At 43.5% G+C, this 21,503-nt stretch overlaps 1 protein-coding gene and 1 long non-coding RNA gene across 10 annotated transcripts in view; one reads left to right on the top strand and one right to left on the bottom strand.

Annotated features, from left to right (window-relative positions):
* Nucleotides 1-1,150: 1,150 nt before the first annotated feature.
* The window catches only part of LOC118996300 (uncharacterized), a 20,983-nt gene continuing 630 nt past the window's right edge, over nt 1,151-21,503 (top strand). The window contains exons 1-2 of the long non-coding RNA XR_005068460.1: nt 1,151-1,163; nt 6,431-6,432. This is a non-coding gene — a long non-coding RNA (uncharacterized LOC118996300). The remainder of the gene's footprint in view (nt 1,164-6,430; nt 6,433-21,503) is intronic.
* Nucleotides 20,287-21,503, bottom strand: part of TIAL1 (TIA1 cytotoxic granule associated RNA binding protein like 1) — an 18,247-nt gene continuing 17,030 nt past the window's right edge. For all 9 annotated transcript variants that reach the window (XM_037059641.1, XM_037059642.1, XM_037059643.1 and 6 more), the window contains one exon: nt 20,287-21,370. In XM_037059641.1, coding sequence (XP_036915536.1) covers nt 21,241-21,370 — 130 coding nt within the window. In that variant the 3' untranslated portion in view covers nt 20,287-21,240. The remainder of the gene's footprint in view (nt 21,371-21,503) is intronic.

Below are 21,503 nucleotides of genomic sequence, written 5' to 3'. Positions count from 1 at the left end.
TTTCACTAGTTGGCACTTTCTTTCATATCTTCTATTCTGAGCTTCCCGTTCGGCTAATTTTTCCACCCACCCTCTCAGTCCCAGTTCACCCCATCTCTGGCCCTATGATTGCTCCTCATTTCTCTCCCCAGCCTTCCCCTCTCAAAGCCGTTTCGCTCCGAGTGTTTCCAAGCGCTTTCCCCCTCTGCGGAGAGAGGCTTTCCCGGTCATGGAAGCCTCCAGGTGTTTTCCGCGGCAACTGGAGACCATGATGACTAGGAACAGGGTTAGAACCCAGCTCAGAAGCTAGGAATTTTTTTTCCCTTTAAAACACCTTAAATTAAACATTAAATACATCCAGAAACTTGATACCATATGTAAAGTATAAAACAGTCACAACGTGAACCCTCTGTAAAACTACCAGCCATCCATCTCGGGGGGGGGGGGGGGGAGGGTAAATCTGTACCTAACGAGGAGAACAGACCGAACGGGGGCGGAGGCAGATCCCTGCGGGCCAGGTGGGAGGCCGGGGTAGTCTCGAGCAGAGAGACGGAGGGGTCTGGGGCGGAGCCGTACAAGGCAAGTGCAGGGTGGGGTGGGCTCCAGGGATATTTAGGAGGAAACTTGGACTTGATGAATCGTCGCTCACTAGTTGTGTGACCTAGATCAGTCCTAATCTTTCCAAACTTTAGTTTCTGCATCTGTAAAGTGGGCTGGTGATGACTGCAGTTATTTGAATTCCTAGCACCTAGCACCGCGCTTGGTAGAAGATGACACACAAGAATCATAGCGACTCTTAACGCGGTACTGTGTGAGCGTCATAAATGCCAGCAGAATGCATAGTCCGGCAAACTTGGGGCTGGAACCCTCTACTTCCTTCTAGGGAGGAAAACGGTAAATGATGGTGACCCTTTCAGAGCCGATGCCACTACTTCCCAGGAAAAGCAGCAGCGCAGGCCTGGGTCGGAGTCCCGGCCAGGGCCAGCCCGGGCCTCGCCCACGTCGCGGCGAGCCCCGCCCACGTCCCAGCTAGCCCCGCCCACATACCAACGGGCCCCGCCCCGCGCCTGTTGGTGACGTGCCCGCGGCGGAGCCCTGTGCTTCTGCAGGGGTCCAGGTCGCTGGAGCCTCGCGCAGGGGCGGGGTGGGGTGAGAGGTCGTTTCAGCCGGAGACCAGGGAAAGAGTGAGTGTTGGCGGGAGCCAGAAGCTCGATTTTGCGTCCTGTGGGTGAACACATAATACGATATACAAATGATGTATATCGTATATATCATAAAAGTGTATGCCTGAAGCCTACATAATTTTATTAACCAATCGCACCCCAATAAATTAAATTAAAATGTATAAAGAAATAGTAGTAAAACCGTCTCCCGCTGTTGGCCCACGTGGGGGATCAAGCTGCCACTCCGCTGTGATGCAGTCCGGCAGTGACACCGCGGCTAAAGGCAGCAGGTTCCGCTGCTGTAAGAAGAGGACTGTTCAGCTCTGGCCCGGTCCTGAACCCAGATGAGGTCCCCAACACGAATAGACGGTCCCGAAATTGCTACAGTATCTATTTTGTGTCTAAAGATCTAAAAGCCAGTTTCCAACATGCACTGCACAGAAGACAAGTGTAAAGGTATGGAGCCTCACTGTCCCTTACACTTGCCGTGAGAAAACACACACGCACACACAGCACATGATTCAGTGCCACCCGTGGTTTGCACGTGGGCGGAAGTGCCTGCCATCCGACCAGCATCACCCACGTCCAACCCTTCGCAAATGCTGGCAGCCAGTCTGGGCAAAAAGAGAGCAAGCCCTTGTGCCCTTTGGTTGGACAACCTTCATTCGGACCAGACAAGGAGCAATAGACCAAGGTGTCTTCTTTTTTTTTTAAAGATTTTATTTATTTATCTTTAGAGGGGAAGGGAAGGAGAAAGGGAGAGAAATATCAATGTATGGTTGCCTCTCATGTGTCCCTTGCTGGAAACTGGCCTGCAACCCAGGCATGTGCCCTGACTGGGAATTGAACCGCGATCCTGTGGGTTTCCAGGCCCGTGCTCAATCCACTGAGCTACACCAGCCAGGGCCAAGGTGTCTTCTGCTAAAGCAGAATCCCAGAGTGATTATTGACTTTAGAGTTTAATAGTTTTTATTCTACTCAAGAACTTTAAGAAATCGGTAAGCTGTGAATAATATTATACAGTCTCTTAAAATGTATTTTAGAGTTTGTTACAAAGAATATTCTAGGTCATTGGAGGCAGGTGAAGTATAGTACAATAAATAATCGAATTGTATTTATTTGAGTCAAGTGATCTGGGTACCAAAATCCTGGCCATATAGCAGACCAGCTGTGTGTCCCTAAACATAGTCTCATGGGATTGGACAAGGAAAGGTCACCACCCACACTCTAAGGGTGTGGCACTCACTAACAGTAAACAAGAGGGCGTCTGGTACACGTGGGAGCACAAAAACTCAAGTCTGAATTGTTCCCCCTACAATGTTGTTTCAACAAATAACAAACTTTAGCTCATATGCAGTAAAAAAAAGTGGCATTTTAAAAAGAAACTGTAGAAAGTTGGCAGGGTTTGTCACAGTGATGCAATTGACAAGCAGAGTGAAGAGAGGAAAGTAAATTGTTACTTCTCTGGAAGCTCACAGAGGCAGATGCTAAAATGTGCATCTGGCAACGCGTGTAAGAGCCTTCAAACTGTTTACACCCATTTGGACCACTGAACAATTCTACAGCTGGTAATTTATGCCAAAGAAAGAATAAGAGAAGCAAAGATTTAGGTGCAAAGTTGAACATCATAACACTTCTCTTTTTAAAAAATATATTTTATTGATTCTGCCATTACAGTTGTTCTAATTTCCCCTCTTCATTCCCCTCCACCCTGCACACCCCTCCCCCACCATTACCCCCTTTAGTTTATGTCCATGTGTCTCAAGTTTAGATTCTATATTTCCCCTACTATTCATGCCCTCCCCCCTGTCTATTTTCTACCTACCATCTATGCTACTTATTTTCTGTACCTTTTCCCCCCTTCTCCTCCTCCCACTCCCCTGTTGCTAACCCTCCATGTGTTCTTCATTTCTATGGTTCCACTCCTGATCTAGCTGTCCTCATTGTTTGCTTTTGTTTTAGGTGTGGTTGTTAATAACTGTGAGTTTGCTGTCCTTTCACTGTTCATATTTTTTATCTTCTTTTTCTTAGATAAGTCCCTTTAACATTTCATATAATAAGGGCTTGGTGATGGTGAACTCCTTGAATTTGTTCTTATCTGAGAAGCACTTTATCTGTCCTTCCATTCTAAATGAAAGCTTTGCTGGATAGAGTAATCTTGGCTGTAGGTCTTTGGATTTCATGACTTGGAATACTTCTTTCCAGCCCCTTCTTGCCTGGAAGGTCTCTTTTGAGAAATCCGCTGACAGTCTGATGGGCACTCCTTTGTAGGTGACTGTCCCCTTATCTCTTGCTGCTTCTAGGATTCTCTCCTTCATTTTCATCTTGGCTAATGTAATTATGATGTGCTTTGGTGTGTTCCTTCTTGGGTCCAACTTCTTTGGGACTCTCTGAGCTTCTTGGACTTCCTGGAAGTCTATTTCCTTTGCCAGACTGGGGAAGTTCTCCTTTATTATTTGTTCAAATAAGTTTTCCACTCGTGGCTGTTTCTTTTCCCCTTCTGGTGCCCCTATAATTCGGATGTTGGAGTGTTTAAAGATGTCCTGGAGGTTCCTAAGCTTCTCCTCATTTTTTTTGAAGTCTTGTTTTGTCATATTTTTCTGTTTGGTCATTTTTTTTCCTTCTGGTCCACTCCCTTGATTTGAGTCCCAGTTTCCTTCCTATCACTATCGGTTTCCTGTGCATTTCCCTTCATTTCAATTAGTTTAGCCTTCAGTTGGTCCTCTAATTTGTGACTAATAGCGACCAGTTCTGTGAGCATCCTGATCACCAGTGTTTTGAACTGTGCTTCTGATAGGTTGGCTATTTCTTGGTCACTTAGATTATCAGCTCTGGGGCTTTGAGCTGTTCTTGAGCCATAAGGTTTTGGTCTGTTCCCACCTGTGACGTATGAGGGGCAGAGCCCTAGGTGCTCACCAGGGCGGGGCAACTCAGTCGCTGGGTTGTGATGCTGTATGTGGGGGTGGGGTCAGAGAGGGGCAATGGCGGTCCTCTCTGCTGCTTCCCGCCACTGGGGCTTGCGTGGTCTGTCTCACTGCTCACTCCTTCGCTGGTTTCTCTGCACTCGAATGTGTGACCGTCGTCAACCTGCCACCTTGCGCCCTCACTGGGTCCCCCCATTGCTACCCCACACCTGGGATCCGCCCACGGCTGCCTGTGCGCCTGGGTCGAGGGATCTTTCCTGCCCGACCCTGCTCCACTGCTGGCTCCGCCCCTCTTACCGGTCCAGGTGAACAGTTCGTTGTTGTTGTTGTCGGACTTCTGTATAGTTCAATTTTCTGTGTTTTGGCTGCGTTTTTGTTACTGAAACTTTGTTGACTTTAAACTTGGTTGTGCGAGGAGGCACAGTGTTTCCACCCACGCCTCCATCTTGGTGGAAGTATAACACTTCTCTTACCAGAGTTATTTATGGTAGCTATAAATTCCCACTAATGGATGACTAAGTTACAATGGTATATGCCTGTGATGGAAAACTGAACAGTTGTAAGAACTGCATAAAGAATATCCAGTGATGTAGGAACGTGCTTATGATGAAGCTTTCACTGAAAAAAAAATCAGAATACAAATACAGAGAAAAATTTTCCCTTAGAGAGGGGAGAAAATATAGTAGATTTAGTTACTGAAAACTATGCCAAAATGTTACTTGTACAGAACACTTTATTTTATTTTATTTTTTATTTATTTTTTTAATAATTTTTTTATTTAATTCTTGTTCAAGTACAGCTTTCTGTCTTATATTCCCAACCCTGCCCTCCCCTATTCCCAACCCTGCCCGCCCCCAGAACATTTTATTGTGCTTCACTTTATAGTGCCTCACAGATTTTTTAATTTTTTATTAGCTTTTTTAAAAAACAAATGGAAGACAAGACACTTCCTCCACCAGCAAAAAGGTCATGACTCCCTTTACTGCAGTCGTCTGGAACTGAACCCTCAGCGTCTTCTCCGAGGTGTGCCTGTCTTTTTATCTCTAGAGGATGGGACAATGGGTGAGTTCAATTTCCATTACTGTGTTTTCCTGTTTGGCAAAATTCCTGCAGTGTAAATACTTTTAAATCAAGAGAGGGGGAATCGGCATTTGGAAACTGGTAAAAATCTCTGCTGGGTTTAGTCTATAAATATTGAAGCCCGCGTTTTTACAACATCAATTCTGCTTTTTTTTAGAGCGAGAGAGAGAGAGAAGGTTTATTGAGAAAGTTACAGAGGTAGTAAAAATGAGCCGCAAAAGAGACGGGCTGGGGAAACTAGTCACAGAGGCCAAAGAAGGGCCCGCGTAGCTCAGGAGAGAGAAAGGCAAAGGTAACACACCTGGTGAGAAGCAGAGGGGGAAGAGAACGGCCATGCTCCCAAGAGGGAGAGCAGGCCCAGTTTTGCTGTCTTTAAACTCCTAACTTCCCGTGGAAGGAGCAAGCAGACGTGACTGCCTTTCCCATCTTTGATCTTCCTTTCATTTCAAGTCACACTTTCATGCTATATCACAGCTGAAGGGACCTTGGGAGGTCAGCATTCCGCGCCGCAGAGGCCACGGACGTGGGGCTGGGTCTCCCAGGCTGTGGGCCGGGCCCATGGTCTTCCTGGTGCAGCGCCGTGCCTTGGGCCACGCTGCACGGTGGAGATGCACTCACAAAGGAAGACCTCGGTGCACTTTTAGATTGTACTGGGATTCCTGCTCAGGGGGTAGATTAGTTGTATCAGCGCGCAGTCCTGCTTGTGTTTATCCGCTCTCAGTACGAAAACAAAACCCTTCGGTTGCCGGATTTCAGTGCAGCTCTTTTCAGCCGAGTGCCTCCAACGGACTGTCCGCACTCACCGTCTCCCACCCCCCTCCTCCCACTCTCCCAACTCTCTCTGGCCTGCCCCCACACCGCCCCCTCCCCGACCCCTCTGAGTTGCTCTTGCAAGGTCACAGTGCCTCACCTGGGGCAGCCAGCTCTGTCCCTATCTCCGCGGGCCCACTGTCAGGCAGGGACATTCCCTCCATCTGGAACCACTTTCTTCCTTCAGCTTCTAGGATGCCACGCCCTCCTAGTTTTCCTTGTCACATTTGCTGTCCTCTCTGCCACCTCCCTCTCCTTTTAAAGGTGGGCACAACACATGCAGTCTTTGGGACTCTTCTCTTGCACGCTTACTCCCTTGGCTATTTTACCATGCCTCGTGGCTTTTTTTAAAAAAAAGATTTTATTTCTTTACTTTTAGAGAGAGGGGAAGGGAGGGAGAAAGAGAGGGAGAGAAACATCAGTGTGTGGTTGCCTCTTGCATACCCCCTATTGGGGACCTGGCCCTCAACCCAGGCGTGGGCCCTGACTGGGAATTGAACTGGCAACCCTCTGGTTCTCAGGCCAGCATTCAATCCCCAGAGCCACACCAGCCAGGGTCTAAGAGCTATTTCAATCCTGATCTCATTTAACAACCCCTCAGAGGGTTGTAATCCCCCTCCTAGAGGGAACACCTACAGCAGCAATGCTGTGGTCTGCGTGGATTAAAAGGCACGTTTGTACGTACTTTCATGTGGTCTTCACTGAACCTTGTGACACAGGAATGCACAGACGTAGAAAATGAGTCTCAGGGAAGTCTGGGAACTGCTCAGTGCCATGGGCACAAGTGACAAAGTCAGGTCACTTGGCTCCCAGTGCTTTTTACACAGCTGCCAAGCCCCCACAAAAAATGATTTTTAAAAACATCAGTGTTCCAGGTGTCTACTTTGTAACACTGTTCCCCTGTAATATTTCTAAATGTCAGAGGAGGAAAGGGTTTGGCATTTCTAAGAATCTTAACCAGGGTCTTCCTTCAAATCTAGATAGAGAAATGTCCTCTGAAAAGCAAGAAAAAAAAGTTTGTTTGTGCACGCTTATGGACACGCACATGTACAAGGCATTGCCATAACATTGTAACACTGTTTGGGTGTTTTGCACAACCACACTGTGACACTCGCCTCCCACGAAGTGCTGGCCTGTCCAGTGTGACCACACAGACCCCACCCAGCCAAGAGGTGGCCACCAGTGCCCAGACCTTTTAAAAACTTCCTTGGAATGTCATCGTCTCCTGGGCAGTTCTTATAGTGAACAATATCTTGTAGACCTAACTGGCTTTTGGAAACTTCCCAAAGGTCTTCGAAGAGAACAGGCAGAGGGAGGCGGGTGATGGATCCAAAGCGCTGCTGGGGCGGACAGGAGACACGGGGCTAACACCGAGGGCCCTGCACCGCTGTGGCTTCTATCCCACGCCCAGAAAGGGCTTCCGAGAATCGGCATCTGGGAAGAGGATTGTGGATGACTACTTTTTAGGGCGAACACACTTTTCACAAGTTTGATACATGAAAACTGGCATGAGTAACAGAGATTCACTTTTCAAAAGCAGTAGGGTAGGCCGCTAAAGTTTATGGCCATCATATAACACACTTACGAATACTCATTACTACTCAAGAGACATTTTGTGAATTCATCACGACAGATTTCAGTAAGCCCTTTTAGTATTTTAATAGATATTTAAAACCATAAAATGTTATTGTTTTTTGTTGAAACATTTTCTGGTTATGCATTTATGTTTATAAACCAATCTCTACAACTCTAAAATGTTTTTTAAAATCATAAAGCCCAGCCAAGAAATAGAAAGCAATCTTCAAAAGGGAGATTGTTCCCTGACCAGTGTGGCTCAGTGGGCTGGGCATCGTCCAGCAAAGCGGAAGCATGCCCTCTGGTTCGATTCCTGGTCCAGGCACATGTCTGGGTTGTGGGCCGGGTCCCAGGATGGGGTCGAGTGAGAGGCAACAGGCGACTGATCCATGTTTCTTCTGCACGTTGATATTTCTCTCCCTTTTTTTCCTCCCTTCCCCTCTCTCTAGAATAAATAAAAAAAATCTTTTTTAGAAAGGGAGAAAGATCGTTTATTAAAATATTCCCATTTCTGACTTCCAACTACCTTCTGATCGGCCACAAAATTGCACCTAAAAGATATTTTATACCCACTGTACATGTAGTTATAGAAAATAAGTAAAAAAAAAGTAGTGAATGTATTTTAAAAATCATCCAACAAAAAGGCAGGGACTGCAAATCAATTAGTTCTTGCTTAAATTTTAGCCAGATGGAAATTTGCCTAATTCACTATTTCCTAAATACGCGTCGATTAAATTCTCAGCAAATGGACTTTGGCTCTGCTCACAAGTTTGATATTTTTATCAGGTGTTCAAGGAATATTACATGGGAATTTTTGCATGCCAGAGGAATTTTTTTTAAAGCTAAAATAATACACAAAGCCATAACTCAGATTTTGAAGATACTTAGGGTAAAAAAAATGCCCGTGCGTCTATGTACATACGTGTATATGCACATGAGCAGGTGTGTGTATGTGCACATGTAGGCATGCCTGTGTGTGCATCTAAACAGATGCACGTGTTTAAATCAGTTTGCAAGCAGCTGCAGAGCAGCAAAGGCTGTTGGCACAGCAGCTGATGGACGCACTTTGGAGCCGTCTGTACAGTGCACATCTCTCACGAGTCGGCATGAATTCCAGAGACCTGGCCACAGTCAGTCCTGAAGTTTGAAGCCCAGAGATGTTTCCCTGAAAAGGAGTTACCTCTATGGGGAAGCGAACAGCACACTTTCCGGTTAGCAGGATCATCCGGTGATCTCCACTGATACAGACGAGAGGGTCCATTAATGGTATTTGGTGGCCCGTGCTTCCAGTCATAGACGCCAGGACACTCTCCTCAACAACGTAAATCCCCCACATGTGCATGATAGGCTATCAGGGGCCACGCTGGGTCCGGTCCGTATTTTGAAGGCATTTATAGATACAGGTAGCATCTGTTGCCAGGCACTATCTACAGCCTCAAACAACCGTTCCCACTGGGGCCGAGTCTGTTCTCACCCACCACTCTCTCTGCCCTTTTTAGTCAGGGTCACCAGTTTTTTCACTCTTCACATATGTAGCAGTAAGTTCTCCAAGTACAAACATGCCATTCGTGACTTCATAGGCCATAATCTGCGCTTTCACAGGCGGGTAAAACCTCCTAGCGTTGCTGAGGCTGATGATCTACCTTATTTCTCCATGTTTAATACTTGAGCGCCGTTAGATTAGAAATCCCCGAAGATCAGAGACACCGGGGGTGTGCATGCAGAGGAGACTGTGTGGGGACCTGGTGAGAAGGCGGCCAACAACAAGCCAAGGAAAGAGGCCTCATCACAAGCAAACCTGCCCACACCGCGATCTTGAACTTCCAGCCCCGAGAATGGCAAGAGAACAATTTTCAGTTGTTGGAGCCACCTGGTCTGTGGTATATGGTTATGGTAGCTCAAGCAGATTAATACAGACATCATGACTGGCCTTTGCCATTTCTGTCACTAATAAAAATAATAATAAAGGTTAACCTTTATTACCTCCCATGCTAGATTAAAACTATCTTAAGGCAATTTGAGTCAACTGGAAACACTAGTAGGCTGATGACTAGCTGAGACGTAACTCCCGAATGTCTTCAATAACTCGGTTCCGGACACTTGATGTAAAGCGGACACTTGATGAGGCAGAGAGGTGTGGGAGAGCGCTGTTTCTCGGGAGGAAAACTGGCGGAGAACGGTCGCCTAACTAAAAGAAACCCGGGCGCATTTACCCAGACTCTCTAAATCTGTCAGAGAAAATAAGTATTTGGGGAGCAGTGGCCACGGGAGAGGAAAACAGGGTCTCGGTCCAGGCAGTAGTGATTCTCCTGTTCATTTTTCAACGTGATCTATACAATAAAAAACGATATACTTTACTGTGCTGAAAACGCATGACATAAAACTTACCATCTTAGCCACTTCTCAGTGCACAGTTCCATAGGGTTACATGCATTCACGTTGTTGTGAAATGTCTCTAGGACATTTTCATCTTGCGGAGCTGAAACTATACCCCTCCAACACTTCCCTCCCCCTCGCCCAGCCCAGGACAGGCCACCACTCTCATTTCTTCTGTCTCAGTGAATCTGACTGCTTTGGACACTTCGTGGAAGTGGAATCATATTGGCATTCATCTTTTTGTGTGACTTGCTTATTTCACTTAGCATAATGTCTTCAAGGTTCATCAAAGTATAGCTGTCTTGGAATTTCCTTCCTTTTAAGGCTGAGTGAATAATCTATTGTTTGCATGTACATTTTGTTTATTTGTCAGTAGACATTTGAGTTGCTTCTGCCTCTTGGCTACTGTGAATAGGGCCGCTATGACCACGGATCTACCACTATCTGCTTTCAGTTCTTTTGTGTTTACATCCAGGAGGGCAATTGCCGGATCCTATGGGGATTCTGTTTTTAGTTGTTTGAAGAACCTCCATATTGCTTTTCAAAACAGTAGCACCATTTAGCCATCCCACCAATAGCACACAGAGTTCTAATTTCTCCATGTCCTCACCAACACCAATTATTTCCTGGTTTGCTTTTTTCTTTTGGATAAAAATAAGTACAGGGGTGGGCAAAAGTAGGTTTACATTTGTGAGTAAGCAAAAGTTTATTCTTGTATTATATATTTTTCCATACAACTCCAAACCTACTTTTGCTCACTGTTTATATCCACAGTATGGTTTTTAATTTAAGTTACTAAAAATTGGGGGGAAAGTAGAAACAATTGTCTAAAATTTGTCAAATAATTAAATATATATATATGGTTTGACTACATCACTGTTCCCAGAAACTAAATTTTTTTAACCTGAAGATAGGCTCCCATCCCCAGCAGTAGACATGTGGCGGCCACAGGAAGCTCTCGGTGGCCCCCTTGACCTTGGGAGACACCTAAGCAGCAAGGCGGAAGGTGTGGCAACTGTGCCTTGAAAAATGCAATGACCTGTACTGCTTCCTTTGTCAATGCACTGCGCTTACTCTAACAGACGTGACCGGACCGCTGCACCCAGTGCCTCCAATTGTGCACCCAATGCACCTAGTCCTCCAATTGTGCACCCAATGCACCCAGTCCTCCTTTATTATTTGCCATGAAGCCCTTTTGGAAGAACAGTTTGCAAATTTACCTCGCAGGAACTCACTCAGTCAGCAAGTGTTCATTAAGCACCTAATGTAGAGACACTGTGAGAATGGTATATGGGAGACAAAACCGCTACCCCGGGGAATTTATAAACTGGTAGCACATCATTAATTAAATAAACACATAAGTATTCTATCATTTCAAAGACCATAAAAAAAGAGATAATAAAAGTATAACTGGGGACCCTTAAATTAGATGTGGGGAGGATCCGAGTCAGGAAGACTTTTATGGAGAAAATGGCGAGGTAGATGGTGGTGCAAGAGCTTTCTAGCTTAAGAAGGCATTTGCAAGGGCTCTGAGGCAGGAGAGCTCAATGAGGGAATGTCTGGAGCTTGCTGACAAAGAGAAAGATGGGGAAAAGGCTAGACGTGTAGGCAGGCACCCGGCTGTGCAGGGCTTTACAAAGCCGTAAGAAACCTGGGACTTACTGCTAAGTGCAACAGGGAGTTACGGAGGCACTTGGAGCTATTGTTACAGAACAGCCTCTAAGATTTATTCAGTGGATACAGAAAGGTACAGACCAGTGTCTGCGACATGCTATCAGTTCTCAGAACAAGGGAGGATGCTCATATGGAAATGGGCATCCCTGGGCACATACAGGCCACCGGTTCACGCTGGGTCCTCTTTAGATGGAATCGAAGGTTAGGAGAGAGGAGTGGCAGGAACAATTTTTTTAATTGTCTATCTTGTTTGTTTCTTTTTTAATTTTGCATCATGCTTAAGAATTACCTACATAAAATTAAAGTCACTCTGGCTATTGTATAGAAAAGACTAGAAGGGTTAAGAAAGTAGGTAAGATATAGATAGCAGAAGAGTTAAGTGATAAAGACTGATAATATCTGGCTCTGGTTTATGTGGCTCAGTGGATTGAGCACTGGCCTGTGAACCAAAGAGTCGCTGGTTCGATTTCCTGTCAGGGCACCTGCCTGGGTAGCAGGCCAGGTCCCCAGTAGGGGACACGCAAGAGCAACCACACATTCATGTTTCTCTCCCTCTCTTCTCCTTCCCTTCTCCTCTCTCTAGAAATAAATAGTTTTTTTTTAAAAAAAACTGATAATATCTAGTGTTGGCAATGTGGGGAGGAACTGGAGTGTTCACATGCCTCATTCCAAGTGCAAGCCAAGGCGGCCACTTTGGGAAGTTGCTGGGTGACACCTACTCAAACCGATCATCAGGCACGTACCCCATCCCCTGGAGTTGCGTCCCTCGGTGTACCCTCAACCAAAAAGTGTGTATATGTTCCCCAGAACATTTATACAAAGTCATTACAGCACTATGCTTGGAACTCCCCAGTGGAAATCCAAGTGTTTAATGAAGAGTAGACTGGATGAACTGGGGCACATCGCAATGCTGCAGCACTGAGAAACTTAGCCATATGCAACAGGAAGCCCAGCTATCAGATACAAAAGAAGCTCACCCTGGCTGGCGTGGCTCAGTGGATGGAGTGCGGCCTGTGAACCGAAAGGTCGCCAGTTCCATTCCCAGTCAGGTCATGTGCCTGGGTTGCGGGCAGGTCCCCAGATGAGGGCATGTGAGAGGCAATGGATCACTGTTCCTCTCCCTTCCTTCCCTTCTCTCTAAAAATAAATAAAATCTTAAAAAAAAAACAACAACAAACCAACTCCACTTAAAAAAAAAGAATATACAGGGGCAAGCAAAAGTAGGTTTACGGGAAACTGTTTATTCTTGTATTACTAATTGTAAACTTCCTTCTGCCCACACCTGTACACTAGTGAGTTCCACATTTATGTAGTTCATAAATATGCAAACTCATCTATGGTCATGGAAGGCATGCTGGTATTTAAGGAGAGAGTGGAAGTTAGAGACTAGAAAAGAACATGAAGGTCTTGGGGTGCCAGTAAAGGCCTGTTTCCCAACCTTGGTGCCATGGCATGAGTATGTCCACTTTGTGAAAATTCAGAGTTGTGTGGTATATACACGGTCTGTCCAGAAAGTCCAGCCATTGTTGATACGAGAATGGTTTGCATGACATCGATGTAACCTGGCAGCCAAGGGGACTGGAATGCACATACATGCGTGAACACTTAAGACTTCACTGTACTAGTCAGCGGGGGCGGGAGATGCCATTGAGTGAGCATGTGGACTATGTGGCTGTCGCATTCAAAATGACTGAGTTGAGCAACAAATCTGCTTCAAATTTTGCATGAAGCTTGAACATTTCTCCATGGAAACTACCCAGATGATTCAGAAGGCCGTAGCTACAGGCAACTGGGGATTGGCAGCTTCATCACATCAGCTCACGCATCGTGTCTCATGCAGAGTTTTTTTGCAAAACATCACATCACCAAGGTGACTCAGTCCCTCTACAGCCCAGATTTGGCACCCTGCCACTTCTGGCTTCTCCCAAAACTAAAATCACCTTTGAAAGGGAAGAGATTTTAGACTGTCGATGAGATTCAGGCAACTAGAACAGGGCAGCTGATGGGGACTGGGAAAACTGTGTGAGGTCCCAAGGTCCCAAGGTGCCCGCTTTGAAGGGGACTGAGGCGTCCTTGTCCTGTGTACAGTATTTCTTGTATCTCGTATCTCCTTCAATAAATGTCTCTTTTTCGTATCACATGGCCAGCCACCTTTTGGACAGACCTTCTATGTGTACTTTTCTGGGTCACACTGTAATTTTGGAAACTCTAGGCCAGGCAGACAGCTACTGAAGTTGTGTGGATGGATGATGGCGGTTCAGCCCAGGCAGGAACAGGGAGCAGGTGAGGACAAGATCTACAAACTGATGTGGCTTGGGTTTTTGTTGTTTCTGTTTTTGCAGTCCAGTGAGTGCAATGAAGTCATCACCAAATTTAATGTCAAACAAAGCATTTGCTTGAAAGAGACAATAAGTTTGAGTAAGGTCATAAACACCTAAGAGTAGATGCAAGTAATTTCCAGATATATTAGAATTCAAAACCTTTGCATTTCACAATGACGACACAACTAGATTCACGGCACACTTAACGGCCCAAGCAAACGACGACTGTGGAACCTAAGGCCTTCAGAAACACAGAGCCTTTTTCACAGACAGGCAAAGCACACTTTAAATAATGCACTGTTTTAATTGTGCACTCACGTGGGGAGACCACACGATGAAAGACCAACTGTCCAAATTACTACTTGCGGCTACAAGTCTTTTCTAAGTCGTCTTAATTCTCACTTAAACAATTAAGAAAGTTCCTTCTATTCTAAGCAGTTTCAGTAAATGTGCTGAAGCACAGACTTTCAGTGTCTATGTGCTATAAATATAAACGCCACTTCAAGAATCTTAACCGTCACTTCCCATGGCTATTTCCAAGTTGTCTGTTATACGCAGATGCTGCCTGCCCAGGAATCCGATTCTGCCTCGCCGGCAGCTCCTCCTCCTAAAGCACAGCCCTCCCCACGCAAGCCAGCACCGTGGTCTAGTCTCACCTGAGTTCCTGAAGAGTGTGTGCAGGGGCAGCTGTGGTTCTTACAGTGCGCCCTGGTGCATTACCATTAGGAGTGTGCCCTGTTCCCCTCTGGAAGATGTTCGACAAACTCTACTCGGTAGCAACTGCAGAGATCGTGAACTCCCAAACACTCATTTTCTGGAAAATGTGTGACCATGGCCAACAGGTTTGGTGTTTTTTTTTTTAATGCCTGACCAGAGCTAGAAGAGGGGAAAAGGAGCCCCTATCAATTTTATTTCAGACCACCTTCAACCACAACTATGTAGCTGTGGCCTCACAATCTGCATTTTAACAAGCACCCACTTAGTCAATTCTGAGTCAAGTTCTGCCGAAGTAGACCAGTAAGTAACTGGTGTTCTGGTTTCCAAGGGAGACTGAAATACACACGGGCCTTTCACTTCCTCAATCACAGGTAAGCACGCGTTCAACATTTATCGAGCACCTTCAGCATATGTGCTGAGTACTGGCAATGTGTAATTTACGTCCTAAGGTTTATGCAGTTACCGAAAGGAAGTCCCTGCCCCCACGGAGCTTACATTCTGATGGAGGGAGACTGACATGACCTAAGACATAAAAGAAAGTAACCTGGGAATGAGCTTGTCCCTTTAAAAAAGTAAATGAAGTCCTGGCTTTCATAAACTAAAAGTGGATTTTGACAGAAATCCTAATTGCATCCTTTTACTGAAAATGCTCAAAGGTAGCATTTTGAAAGAGCAGCATTTGCCCGGGATTCTAATACACAAGGAGATACACTGATAAAAATGCATCTTAAGGAAACTGAATAAAAATGATCAGGGCCTGTAAGTAAAGCAAAGATGTCTGTAATATTTTATTTTCAGAAACTTGGTAAGTCTCCTAGTCTTCTTGATAAGATTTGCATGGATTTATCTAGGCCATACGCTAACATATAACCTTCAAGCCGAAAGAAATACACTAAAAATCTTTCTGTGACAAGAAGCAAACTAAAATTTATTTAGTGGGCATTCTCATTTTGTTTAGCTCTCTTAAGACTTATGAATTAACTTTACGTTAGCAAAGCTATTTTTTGTGAGCAAAGGCAATCATATAAATCACATCCAAATCATGAATTGAACAATTCAACTCATAACTCAATCAGTTACATGAACTGTAAAAATCTGAAATTTATACAATATTAGTATCAATCCTCTGAACAGGCATAGTTGCATGTGGCTACATATTTCATGCCCATTTTGTCCAGAAGGTCTAGGACTTCTCTTCATTGGTATACCAAGACCCAAGGAAAAAAAGAAGATACAGAAACCTAAAACAAACAATTTTTTTAAAAAAATCAGTTGGACAAGTAAGGTGTGTGACAAAATCTGATTTACCTTAAAAATGCAATTCTACAGTGCTACCTGACCACCAGACTCTCTGCACACTCTTCGTCAGTTCACAAGAACGAAGCGGAGTCCACAGGCAAGCTAAGCCCGGCTGCAAAACCAACAAATGGACAGATTCCTTTTCAACACACAATCATCCTGGCTCTCCTGCAACAGCTATCCAACACACTTCGGTCTTAGTCGTGTACAGTTATCCAACACACTTCAGTCCCAGTCATGTACAGCTACCCAACACACTTCAGTCCCAGTCGTGTACAGCTACCCAACACACTTTGGTCTTAGTTGTGTACAGCTATTCAACACACCTGTTTTAGTTGTGTACAGCTACCCAACACACTTCAGTCTTAGTCGTGTACAGCTACCCAACACACTTCAGTCCTAGTTGTGTACAGCTACCCAACACACTTCAGTCCCAGTCGTGTACAGCTACCCAACACACTTCAGTCCTAGTCATGTACAGCTACCCAACACACTTTGGTCTTAGTCGTGTACAGCTACTCAACACACCTGTTTTAGTCATGTACAGCTATTCAACACACCTGTTTTAGTTGTGTACAGCTACCCAACACACTTCAGTCTTAGTCGTGTACAGCTACCCAACACACTTGTTTTAGTTGTGTACAGCTACCCAACACACTTCGGTCTTAGTCGTGTACAGCTACCCAACACACTTGTTTTAGTTGTGTCTGGTCAACTTCCCAAGCTGATGTCAGGATGCTGACAGTGGACGCGGGTCCCTTTTCCAGAGGATAGCTTAGAGACGCAACGGTTAGTCAATTAAATTTAAAAAAAACCAACAGCATTTGGAAAAGTTAAAATTTAGTTTATGTGTTACAACTGAGTTAGAATATTAAGGAAATCATTAGATACACACCTTTAATCAACCATTACTCTGACATTTTTGTGTAAAAACCAAACTACAAGCGTTGTGTGGGTTTCTCTCCTCTTGAACAAAAGCCAAACTTGACCAAAGGTCAATTACTGTTAGTGCCCCCTCCCCTTTGTTTGCCTAAGATAAATATTATTTATTTTCGCCCTTCTCTATTTCCTAAATAGAAATTGAACTTCCTTCACATTTAGGCAAGTCTGAAACCAAGTCATTCTTGTCCCTCAGAGATATTTACACAATGGGCCCTGTGAATTAATTTCTAGCCTATCTGCATTAATTTTCAAAAACAGACTCAGTTTAAGAAGCCCGGGTTTCGTATTACTTTAGTATTTAAATACTATACAATTGGGAAGAACACATATTTTGAAGTCATAATTATTCACATTCTATTTTTGTTTAAAAATAGCATATAACCTGCCCTGGCTGGTGTAGCTCAGTGGATTGAGCGCAGGCCTGCGAACCACACGATCGCGGTTCGATTCCCAGTCAGGACACATGCCTGAGTTGCAGGCCAGTTCCCAGCAGGGGATGCACGAGAGGAATCCATACATTGATATTTCTCTCCTTCTCACCTTCCCTTCCTCTCTAAAGATAAATAAATAAAATCTTTAAAAAATAGCATATAACCATCTAATTCATATTAACCTATTTGAACACAATTAAGTAGGACATTTTATTACTATACAATAGAATTTATATTTAACAAAACTTGCCCATTTGGACCATTTAAGGGTTACATAAATTATTAGTAAAAACCTAAGTCATTCTTTTCTTCCTAACGCATACTAAAAATGCAAGTTCAATGTTTAATATACTGCCAAATAGAAGCCCAAATGCTATTTTTAAAAAGATTTTATTTATTTTTAGAAGAAAAGCGAGGGGGAAAACATTGATGTGTGAGAGATACATCTATCTGCTGCCTCTGGCAGGCCCCCAACTGGGGACCTGGCCTGCAACCCAGGCACATGGCCTGACTGGAAACCGAACTGGCAACTTTTGGTTTGCAGGCCAGCACAGTCCACTCACCCACACCAGCCAGGGCCCAACTGCTGACTTTAAATTAATAGGTGAGATTTTAATTGGGCATACCTGCCATAAAAAGGTCTAAATAATTTACTAAACTCTTATTTGTCAAATGTAATCTTTACTCGCTACTAAGGATCAACCTAGGCAGAATGAAATAATGTTTTCCATTTGTGGACTCTAAATTGAGGTTTTTACTATATTAATATTCAACAAGCACACATTTCCAGAAGGATGTAAGTTTCTATTCCATATCTAGAAATTTTTACTTCAACAAAGCTAATGCATTTTTAAAGCTTTAAGATTTCGTTTTTTTATTATTGATTTTCGGAGGGGGAGGGAGGGAGAGAGGGAGGGAGAGAAACAGCTGTCAGTTGCCTCTTGCAGGGCCCCACCCAGGGACCTGGCCTGCAACCCAGGCACGTGCCTGGACTGGAACCAAACCTGTATTCGACCTTTTTGCTTTTCGGGTCAATGTCCAACTCACTGAGCCACGCCGGTCAGGGACTAATAAGCTAATGGACTTCTAATGCTTATATAAAACACAGAAAGAGGTCCTGAAAATGTGTACTCCACATACCTTCCTAGTAAAATTGCTTATTTCATGGCAGCCTGGAAGGAATAATTACATAATAAATGACACTAAGAAAAGGGCACTTATCATACAGTCTAGTCTTTATTGAAAGACTTACTTCAACTATGGTTTACAGCTTTGGCTTAAGTTGGCCAGTCATTTAGCCTCTCACTGCCAGCAGACACCAACATCAAGAGCGAATGCCACGTGGAGAAATACTAGTAGAGACTTATTAAACACGGCAGTCAAAGATACATCACTGAAACCCATCTCGGAATAGTTACAAAATACGAGACATATCTTGCACACCAGAGAATCTCTGCTGCTCTAAATGAGCGTGGAAAAGGCAATGATTATTGGGCTCAAGTCAGACCGAGAGCACGGACTTCACTGTTACCAGTCCGCTAGCTCGACAGTTGTATTCTAAACCGGGGCATTTCGAAAAGGAGTGGGGACTCACGGACAAGGACAAGTGTGGTGACCGCAGGGGAAAAGGGAGTGAGTGGTAATGGAAAAATGCAATAAAAAATAAATGGTGCATTTCACTTGGGTAAGTAGATTCACGGTGTTTTTTTTTAAACCCATTCACTGAGATACTTCCATTAACTTAACTGATCATGAAATCGTGTTCTTTCAGATTAAGACAAAGGACACTTCATATGTTTACTACGGCACTACAATCAGTCCTCATTCTTTTATTAACTCACAGAATGTACAACTAGGAAACACTGTAGCTGTATTTAGCTGTTATCGCAATAAGCCACTCAATTTACTGGCAGACCGAAAAAGGCAAACTGAGAATTTAATAGGCTTTTATCAATATATTAAAAAAACGTCTTTAATTGTTCAAGTTTCACATGTATTCAAGAAATTTTTAACTAGGAGGCATAATTGATAGGAGTGTTTTCCTTATAAAATAGAACTTTTCCACAACACCCCCAAAGACACTGACCAGGGAGAGAAGTAGTAAGGGGCAACTTTATAACAGAAGAGGCTGCTGCAGCTAACACTAACGTGCCATAGAAAACCGGCCCTCGGACGGACTCCCAACTCCGCTCACTCTCAGCTTTAAGAACATTTGGCTGTATTTCTAAATGGGGGAAGAAGGAAAATACCAAAATTACTGTAGTTACCAATTTATACAACCATCATCATTCCAAAGCAAACTGTAAGACATAAGTTTAAGCAGTAATCTGCGGGTATTACTTGCAATTTACTACTTAACTGTGAAGTTTTCTCATTTTTGTGCATAGGCCTCAAGACACTTTACAGATACTGCTACACACTTGCACCCCCTAGCTGCCAGAATTCAAATACACAGGATTTTCTCTTTTACATTCCTAGTACGATAAAAATTTGAGGCAGATTTTATCCACATAGTCTGAAAAACACCTCAGAGGCAAACTCCAATCGTACCTACCCAACTGACTCATTTAGGAACTCTGCACTCACCCAGCTCTGCCTCTGTCCAGGCTTGTCACCCCATGCACGCCACCCACACAAGGAAAGCCATTTAATTAAAAATAAAAGTCACAGCTCCATGTACTATTTAAGCTGAATATCCAATTACAAATTGGTACACTGAATGGTCTAATGTTTTAGCAATCTTATTTAAAAAATTCTTGGGCAAAATATATCTAATTTTAAAAAACACCCCAAGATTTTTAAAAAACACTTGTATTATACAATTTATAGGAATCTTGAAATAGTTTATAAGGTTTTAATCAAGGTATTTACATACCAAGTGATGTAAAGCAAAGGAAAAAAATGAAAAGAAAAAATCTAATTTCCAATGACATTTTAAAATGTACTGATGCATCAAAGATTTGTATGAAATTAAAATTAAGGCTTTTTCTGTATAGTAATTTGTATAATTTTAATTTTACATAGTAGCCAACCTTGGAAACGTCAGTCTTAAACATTCTCATCAATCCACTGCATTCAATGCAGTGGACTGTGTTGTGTTACTTCGAATAATTACATTGCTACTTCTATGGTGAAGCATGCTTTTTAAACACCGTAGTTAATATTTACAATGTGTATCATTTAAACTTCATGTAAAAGCACAAGTATGAATGTCTGACTTTAATACAAACACCATACTTGAAATTTCCCCCCCAAAATGAAATGTAATTTACTACAGTTTTAATAATTAACACTTCTTAAATTCTTAAAAATATATGTCTTAATGTGGACCACCAATATTTGCTCAAGTAACTCAGTGCTGTTTCTTATTTAGGTTGCAAAATTTCTTTATCCGTCTGGCTTCAGTTTCTTTAAGCATAAAGTACTTCCTCCAAAGCGACTCCAAAACCACGCATTTCTTCTCAATAGCATTTTTTTTCCTGCTGACTTCAAATGTGGTCCACCTCAGGGGAGGGGAGGGGAATACCAAGGTTCAGGATGAACTTATATGTGATTCCCAGTTGTTCACGATCCTCCCTTTTTTCGCTCTTTTAAAAACAGTGAGTTAAAATACTGAACAGCAAGATAAAAATGGAATAGTATCTAATAATCAAAATGTATTACCCATTTTCCTAGTATATCAAAATTTGTAGTCAGAATTGTCTTTATTGACTTTATTTTAGTTTTTGTACACAAAGAAAAATCATGTTCATATCCATCATGAACAAAAACTTAAAAAGGCAGAACTAGAAGACACATGTCCTTCACCAAAGCAAAGCTGTGCTAAAGGTTCCAAACATTTCAATTTTTAAAATAAATATTTCCATTTTCCGATGTCTACTTCCATGTCTTCTGAGAGTCCCAGGAAACTGAAGCTATCGTGAATCACAGCTGTGTCTCGAGTCCCCGCTCACTGCGTTTGGTAACTTGCCATACCGTACCCAGCTTGGTTGGGAGGAGGTATTACGGGGGGAGGAGGGGCTTGTCCTTGGGGAGGCTGAGCACCAAATCCACCCATCCACGCAGCAGAAGGTGATTGACTTGGAAAGGAAAAAAGAAAATCTTCAGCAAACACAAAGGAAAAATTATCTATACATTCACGTAAAAATCAAGCAGAGTAAAATCATAGAATAGACAAGAAATCAACAAACCTATAATAAAGAGTGAAAAAAA

This window comes from Sturnira hondurensis, unplaced genomic scaffold (genome assembly GCF_014824575.4).
Source record: "Sturnira hondurensis isolate 20B ecotype Veracruz unplaced genomic scaffold, ASM1482457v3 Scaffold0011253, whole genome shotgun sequence".
Taxonomy (NCBI): Eukaryota; Metazoa; Chordata; class Mammalia; order Chiroptera; family Phyllostomidae; genus Sturnira; species Sturnira hondurensis.
The sequence above is the reverse complement of the archived record's forward strand: the minus strand, read 5'-3'. Positions and strand labels throughout refer to the sequence as shown.